Below are 8,830 nucleotides of genomic sequence, written 5' to 3'. Positions count from 1 at the left end.
TGTACAAAGTAGATGTCCTAACTGACTTCCCAAAACTATAGTTTGTTAACAAGAAATTTGTGGAGTGGTTGAAAAACTAGGTTTAATGACTCCAACCTAAGTGTATGTAAACTTCCGACTTCAACTGTATATATCACAGTAATATATGATTTATGGACAACAAACATTGCATATTTTATACTGATCAGCTATCAATTTGTGTTTTGTTTTTGTACACCAATCTAGGATGACTAATGTGTATACAAGTATATATAAATATATATATATATATTATATATATATATATATATATTATACAGTACCAGTCAAAATTTGGACACACCTAATCATTCAAGGCTTTTCTTTCTTTTTACTATTTTCTACATTGTAGAATAATAGTGAAGACATCAAAACTATGAAATAACGCATATGGAATCAGGTAGTAACCAAAAAAGTGTTAAACAAAATATATTTTATATTTGAGATTCTTCAAAGTAGCCACCCTTTGCCTTGATGACAGCTTTGCAAACACTTGGCATTCTCTCAACCAGCTTCATGAGGTAGTCACCTGGAATGTATTTCAATTAACAGTGTGCCTTGTTGAAAGTTAATTTGTGGAATTTCTTTCCTTCTTAGAGGTTTGAGCCAATCAGTTGTGTTGTGACAAGGTAGGAGTGGTGTACAGAAGATAGCCCTATTTGGTAAAAGACCAAGTCCATATTATGGGAAGAACAGCTCAAATAAGCAAAGAGAAACTACAGTCCATCATACTTTAAGACATGGAGGTCAGTCAATCCGCGAACATTTCAAGAACTTTGAAAGTTTCTTCAAGTGCAGTCGCAAAAAACATCAAGCGCTATGATGAAACTGAACTCATGAGGACGCCACAGGAAAGGAAGACCCAGAGTTACCTCTGCTGCAGAGGATAATTCATTAGAGTTAACTGCACCTCAGATTGCAGCCCAAATAAATGTAACAGACACATCTCAACATCAACTGTTCAGAAGAGACTGCGTGAATCAGGCCTTCTTTGTCAAATTACTGCAAAGATGCCGCTACTAAAGGACACCAATAAGAAGAGAGACTTGCTTGGGCCAAGAAACACGAGCAATGGACATTAGGGCGGTGGAAATCTGTCCTTTTGGTCTAATTTAAAATGTTTGGTTCCAACAGCCGTGTCTTTGTGAGACGCAGAGTAGGTGATCGCAGCATGTGTGGTTCCTACCGTAAAGCATGGAGGAGGTGTGATGGTGTCAAATAAAAAATAAAAAAATTGTCACATACACATGGTTAGCAGATGTTAATGCGAGTGTAGCAAAATGCTTGTGCTTCTAGTTCCGACAGTGCAGTAATACCTAACAAGTAATCTAACACATTCACAACGACTACCTTATACAGACAATGTAACAGGGTGGAATAAATACATATATTTGTASATATAAATATATGGATGKGCGATGGCCGTGTGGCATAGGCAAAATACAATAGATGGTATAAAATACTGTATATACAGTACATATGAGATGAGTAATGTAGGATATGTAAACATTATTAAAGTGCCATTATTTAAAGTGATGAGAATCTATTTATTAAAGTGGCCAGTGATTTGAGTCTGTATGTTGGCAGCAGCCTCTCTATGTTAGTGGTGGCTGTTTAACAGTCTGATGACCTTGAGATAGAAGCTGTTTTTCTGTCTTTCCTTCCCAGCTTTGATGCACCTGTACTGACCTCGCCTTCTGGATGATAGCGGGGTGAACAGGCAGTGGCTCAGGTCGTTGCTATTTTTGGCATTCCTGTGACATCGGGGGCTGTAGGTGTCCTGGAGGGCAGGTAATTTGCCCCCGTTGATGCGTTGTGCAGACCGCACTACCTTCTGGAGAGCCTTGCGTTTGAGGGCGGAGCAGTTGCCGTACCATGCTGTGATACAGGATGCTCTCGATTGTGCATCTGTAGAAGTTTGTGCATCAAGCCAAATTTCTTTAGCCTCCTGAGTTTGAAGAGGCGCTGTTGTGCCTTCTTCACCACTCTGTATGTGTGGGTGGACCATTTCAGTTTGTCCGTGATGTGTACGCCGAGGAACTTAAAACTTTCCACCTTCTCCACTACTGTCCCGTTGATGTGGATGGGGGGTGCTCCCTCTGCTGTTTCCTGAAGTCCACGATCATCTCCTTTGTTTTGTTGACGTTGAGTGAGAGGTTATTTTCCTGACACCACACTCCGASTTTAGAGTTGAGTTGTCTTCACTCATATTTTTCAGCTCTAACGGGGAGAGAGCCACGTCTGTTGATTACGATTCACAACTTCCTGCTTTGTAGCTAGCTGACTCTTAAAAACACCTTTTAGCAAAAGTAAATCAACCCACTCAATTATCCTGCTTTCAAAGTTCATGCTGTCTCAGAGAGCTATTTCTGGATTGAACAACTCATTTTTTGTCTAACTAGCCTGTTCCTGTGCTATTGTAGCTCTTATTAGTGAGCTGTTACATAGGAGCAGACAAATGCAACAACATAGTTCTGAAAAAAGGAATAACAAAAATAACACCAATTCAATAGAAAACAAGCAATTAAGTCATTTCGTTATGTTAGGGCCCTGGTGCTCTATTTAATTAGTGTTTAGAACATTTGTAGGAAGCTGCTGTTCTTTTCATCATTCCAATTCCAGGTGTTCCAGCTCTGTTCGTGGCAGCATGGGCAGTTGTCCGGGCAACACTAGCAGACGGAAGGTGAGTGAGAACCTAGTCCACATTCAATATGCAGATGCTTTATGTATAAATATCTAATAGCTATCCCCAATTATCTGCTCACCAGATGGAATCCTCCAGCTATGGCCCTCTCAAGCACCTTGTCATGCCTCCTTTATCACACCCTGCTCTTCATAATTATGCTCAGTATAAATATGGATTCATGTAGAATGACCGTATCAAGAGCACCATCTCTCCTCCTCCAGTTAATTGTGATTCAAAACATTAAGCTATTCAACATCATGAATACATTTAAATTAGGCCGTGGCTGCGGATCCAATTTTTCCTGGACTTTTTTTCTCCAGACTAAAGATCCCGAAGCTCCTGAGCATGTGCGGATCACGTTCTACGCATGTGTTTCTTTACCTCTACTTAACTTTACTCACATATTTCTACATAAAGCAATTTAAAATAACATAACCATAGTGAATAGATTTAAGCTACCTCTGTTTCATAGCTTATTAGATCATTATATGGGTCTGAGCAATTTTACCAGCATAATCTTTTGGATCAATCAAAAGACTGTTGATTTTATGATGTACAGTGCCTTCGGAAAGTGTTCAGACCCCTTGACTTTTTCCAAATTTTATTACGTTACAGCCTTACTCTAAAATGGATWAAAAAATAAACAAGTCCTCAGCAATCTACACACAATACCCCATAATGACAAAGCAAAAACACATTTTAGAAATTTTTTCAAATGTATTAAACATATTAAACAGAAATTCCTTATTTATAATAGTATTCAGACCCTTTGCTATGAGACTTGAAATTGAGCTCAGGTGCATCCTGTTTCCATRGATCATCCTTGAAATGTTTCTACAACTTGATTGGAGTCCACCTGTGGTAAATTCAATTGATTGGACATGATTTGGAAAGGCGCACACCTGTCTATACAAGGTCCCACAGTTGACAGTGCATGTCAGAGCAAAAACCAAGCCATGAGGTCAAAGGAATTGTCCGTAGAGCTCAGAGACAGGATTGTGTCGAGGCACAGATCTGGGAAAGGGTACCAAAAAATGTCTGCAGCATTGAAGGTCCCCAAGAACACAGTGGTCTCCATCATTCTTAAATTAAACAAGTTTGGAACCACCAAGGCTCTTCCTAGAGCTGGCCGCCCGGCCAAACTGAGCAATCYGTTGAGAAGGGCCTTGGTCAGGGAGGTGACCATGAACCCAATGGTCACTCTGGCAGAGCTCTAGAGTTCCTCTGTGGAGATGGGAGAAACTTCCAGAAGGACAACCATCTCTGCTGCACTCCACCAGTCAGGCCTTTATGGTAGAGTGGGCAGACAGAAGCCACTCCTCAGTAAAAGGCACATGACAGCCCTCTAAAGACTCTCAGACCATGAGAAACAAGATTCTCTGGTGTGATTAAACCAAGATTGAACTATATGGCCTGAATGCCAAGCGTCACTTTTGGAGGAAACCTGGCACCATCACTAKGGTAAAGAATGATGGTGGCAGCATCATGGTGTYGAGATGTTTTTCAGCGGCAGGCACTGAGAGACTAGTCAGGATCGAGGCAAAGATGAACGGAGAAAAGTACAGAGAGATCCTTGATGAAAACCTGCTCAAGAGAGCTCAGGACCTCAGACTGGGGCGAAGGTTCACCTTCCAACAGGACAACGACCCTAAGCACACAGCCAAGACGATGCAGGAGTGGTTTCGGGACAAGTCTCTGAATGTTCTTGAGTGGCCRAGCCAGAGCCTGGACTTGAACCCGATCAAACATCTCTGGAGAGACCTGAAAATAGCTGTGCAGCAACGCTCCCCATCCAACCCGACAGAGCTTGAGAGGATCTGCAGAGAAGAATGGGAGAAACTCCCCAAATACAGTTGTGCCAAGCTTGGAGTGTCATACCCAAGAAGACTCAATGCTGCAATCAGGTCTGAATACTTATGTAAATGTGATATTTCAGTTTTTTATTCGTAATACATTTGAAAAAATATCTAAAAACCTATTTTGGCTTTGTCATTATGGGTTATTATGTGTAAATTGATCAGGGGGGGAAAACAATTTAATCAATTTTAGAATAAGGTTGTAACCTAACAAAATGTGGAAAAAGTCAAGGGGTCTGAATACTCTGGAGGAATTGTAAGTCATCACATGTACAGTACCAGACCAATCTGCTGGCTAGGTAACATGATTATTTGGAATATGGGTATTAAGCACTTGGTAATCCTAGTGACTTGACTTCCTATTAGTGTCTTGTACTATGCACTGGAGGCAGCAGCTGGTCTCTCCTGCACCAATACACTGTACGGATAAACGAAGGTAGACGGGGGACACTTACTCTCCTCTCAGGGATGATTTGGTGGGTTGCCTTGTGATGATTTTGGGGATGATTTGGTGGGTTGCCTGTTGAATCTGGTGCTGAATAGTTGTTCCCAGGGTTTCATTCATCAGGTATTCAGGATGGGCAGACTGTGTGAAAGCCTGAATGGTGAGACCCTGGGCTTGCTTGCAGCTCTCTCTTTTCTCTCTCTCTRTTTCTATTGCGCCTTCTCTACAGTATTCCATTAAGCTACCTTTAAGTGTTTTTCCTCAATTATCCTCTCACCTTAAGAGAGAGCCAGCATTTGTAGAAAGAGCCAGCATTTGTAGAAAGAGCCAGCATTTGTAGAAAGAGCCAGCATTTGTAGAAAGAGCCAGCATTTGGAGAAAGAGCCAGAGTTTGGAGAAAGAGACAGAGTTTGGAGAAAGAGACAGAGTTTGGAGAAAGAGKCAGCTTTGTCAGATGTAGCATTTGTCAGATGTAACATTTGTCAGATGTAACATTTGTCAGATGTGACATTTGTCAGATGTAGCATTTGTCAGATGTAGCATTTATCAGATGTAGCATTTATCAGATGTAGCATTTATCAGATGTAGCATTGTCAGATGTAGCATTATCAGATGTAGCATTATCAGATGTAGCATTATCAGATGTAGTCAGATGTAGCATTATGTACATAACAAGTTAACACTACATTAAGGAATCATCAGTCATGGACAACCCCCTCCATGGTAAACTCTCTCCATTTGGGACACACTGCTGTGCAAATCACACACTTCTTAAAGACTAGTGCATAAAACACATTATATGCAAGCACTGAATACTGACCTCCATTGCCTGCACATTCAAATTATGGCTAGCTATCATACCTAAATGTGGCAGATCCTTGGAGGMAAAATGTGACTATTGCAGACTTTCTTTCCTCCAACGGTATCTAACCTCCCAAATCATATTAACAGAATGTCCATCCAGAATCTCCCTCGGTTCCCAGAAGGAATCCTTCTCTTTGGATGGGTATTCTATTTTCAGAGCTGCTCGCTTTGCAAATCAAGTAAACACCCATAACTGGATTAAATAGAGGGTAACAAATCTTGCTCAAATACTGACTGAATAAACAAAACAAATTCACACAATGAATGGGTAGGCAGGCATAGCCTTTGCCATTGGCCCTGATGGAACTCAGTGGATGTTTCTTTAGCTGCCCTGTCTGTCACTGTAATGAATAGGGAGGGTCTCTCTTTAGCTGCCCTGTCTGTCACTGTAATGAATAGGGAGGGTCTCTCTTTAAAAAGAGAGAGATAGCCAGCATTTGGAGAAAGAGCCAGAGTTTTGGAGAAAAGAGAGACAGAGTTTGAGAAAGAGACGAGTTTGTGGGGAGAAGAGAGAGCTTTGTCAGATGTAGCATTTGTCAGATGTAACATTTGTCAGATGTAACATTTGTCAGATGTGACATTTGTCGATGTAGCATTTGTCAGATGTAGCATTTAATCAGATGTAGCATTTATCAGATGTACATTTTCAGATGTAGCATTGTCAGATGTAGCATTATCAGATGTAGCATTATCAGATGTAGCATTATAAGATGTAGTCAGATGTAAGCATTATGTACATAACAAGTTAACACTACATTAAGGAATCATCAGTCATGGACAACCCCCTCCATGGTAAACTCTTCCATTTGGGACACACTGCTGTGCAAATCACCACTTCTTAAAGACTAGTGCATAAACAACATTATATGCAAGCACTGAATACTGACCTCCATTGCCTGCACATTCAAATTATGGCTAGCTATCATACTAAATGTGGCAGATCCTTGGAGGAAAATGTGACTATTGCAGACTTTCTTTCCTCCAACGGTATCTAACCTCCCAAATCATATTAACAGAATGTCCATCCAGAATCTCCCTCGGTTCCCAGAAGGAATCCTTCTCTTTGGATGGGTATCTATTTTCAGAGCTGCTCGCTTTGCAAATCAAGTAAACACCCATAACTGGATTAAATAGAGGGTAACAAATCTTGCTCAAATACTGACTGAATAAACAAACAAATTCACACAATGAATGGGTAGGCAGGCATAGCTTTGCCATTGGCCCCTGATGGAACTCAGTGGGATGTTTTTTTAGCTGCCCTGTCTGTCACTGTAATGAATAGGGAGGGTCCTTCTTTAGCTGCCCTGTCTGTCACTGTAATGAATAGGGAGGGTCTCTCTTTAGTTGCCCGTCTGTCACTGTAATGAATAGGGAGGGTCTCTCTTTAGCTGCCCTGTCTGTCACTGTAATGAATAGGGAGGTCTTTCTTTAGCTGCCCTGTCTGTCACTGTAATGAATAGGGAGGTTCTTTTAGCTGCCTGTCTGTCACTGTAATGAATAGGGAGGGTTCTCTTTAGCTGCCCTGTCTGTCACTGTAATGAATAGGGAGAGTCTCTCTTTAGCTGCCCTGTCTGTCACTGTAATGAATAGGGACGGTCTCTCTTTAGCTGCCCTGTCTGTGCTGTAATGAATAGGGAGGGTCTCTCTTTTAGCTGCCCTGTCTGTCACTGTAATGAATAGGGAGGATCTCTCTTTAGCTGCCTGTCTGTCACTGTAATGAATAGGGAGGTCTCTCTTTAGCTGCCCTGTCTGTTCTGTAATGAATAGGGAGGGTCTCTCTTTAGCTGCCCTGTCTGTCACTGTAATGAATAGGGAGGGTCTCTCTTTAGCTGCCCTGTCTGTCACTGTAATGAATAGGGAGGGTCTCTCTTTAGCTGCCCTGTCTGTCACTGTAATGAATAGGGAGGTCTCTCTTTAGCTGCCCTGTCTGTCTGTAATGAATAGGGAGGGTCTCTCTTTAGCTGCCCTGTCTGTCACTGTAATGAATAGGGAGGTCTCTTTAGCTGCCTGTCTGTCACTGTAATGATAGGGAGGGTCTTCTCTTTAGCTGCCTGTCTGTCACTGTAATGAATAGGGAGGGTCTCTCTTTGCTGCCCTGTCTGTCACTGTAATGAATAGGGAGGGTCTCTCTTTAGCTGCCTGTCTGTCTGTAATGAATAGGGAGGGTCTATCTTGCTGCCTGTCTGTCACTGTAATGAATAGGGAGGGTTCTCTTTTGCTGCCCTGTCTGTCATGTAATGAATAGGGAGAGTTTCTCTTTAGTTGCCTTGTCTGTCACTGTAATGAATAGGGAGAGTTTCTCTCTTTAGCTGCCCTGTCTGTCACTGTAATGAATAGGGAGGTTCTCTTTAGCTGCCCTGTCTGTCCTGTAATGAATAGGGAGGGTCTCTATTTAGCTGCTGTCTGTCACTGTAATGAATAGGGAGGGTCTCTCTTTAGCTGCCCTGTCTGTCACTGTAATGAATAGGGAGAGTCTTCTTTAGCGCCCTGTCTGTCACTGTAATGATAGGGAGGTCTCTCTTAGCTGCCCTGTCTGTCATGTAATGAATAGGGAGGTTCTCTTTAGCTGCCTGTCTGTCACTGTAATGAATAGGGAGGTTCTCTTTTGCTGCCCTGTCTGTCACTGTAATGAATAGGGAGAGTTCTCTTTAGTTGCCTGTCTGTCAATGTAATGAATAGGGAGATTCTCTTTAGCTCCCTGTCTGTCACTGTAATGAATAGGGAGAGTTCTCTTTAGCTGCCCTGTCTGTCACTGTAATGAATAGGGAGGGTCTCTCTTTAGCTGCCCTGTCATGCACTGTAATGAATAGGAGTGTCCTCTAAATGGGTTCATTATTCCTGCCAGGGAATGATCGACTTTCTTCTCTTCTCTTCTCCTCTCTCTCCCTCTCTCTCTCTCTCTCTCTCTCTCTCTCTCTCTCTCTCTCTTCTCTCTCTCTCTCTCTCTCTCTCCATACTTCT

The 8,830-nt window shown here is 42.0% G+C and overlaps 1 protein-coding gene across 1 annotated transcript in view; it reads left to right on the top strand.

Annotated features, from left to right (window-relative positions):
- LOC111959410 (parathyroid hormone 2 receptor-like) overlaps nucleotides 1–8,830 on the top strand; it is a 99,269-nt gene that overhangs the window by 50,463 nt on the left and 39,976 nt on the right. The window contains exon 8 of the mRNA XM_070437675.1: nucleotides 2,641–2,701. Within this exon, the coding sequence (XP_070293776.1) occupies nucleotides 2,641–2,701 (61 nt within the window). The remainder of the gene's footprint in view (nucleotides 1–2,640; nucleotides 2,702–8,830) is intronic.

The sequence above is a fragment of the Salvelinus sp. IW2-2015 genome, linkage group LG36 (assembly GCF_002910315.2).
Source record: "Salvelinus sp. IW2-2015 linkage group LG36, ASM291031v2, whole genome shotgun sequence".
Lineage (NCBI taxonomy): Eukaryota > Metazoa > Chordata > Actinopteri > Salmoniformes > Salmonidae > Salvelinus > Salvelinus sp. IW2-2015.
This window is presented reverse-complemented; position numbering and strand designations above follow the sequence as displayed.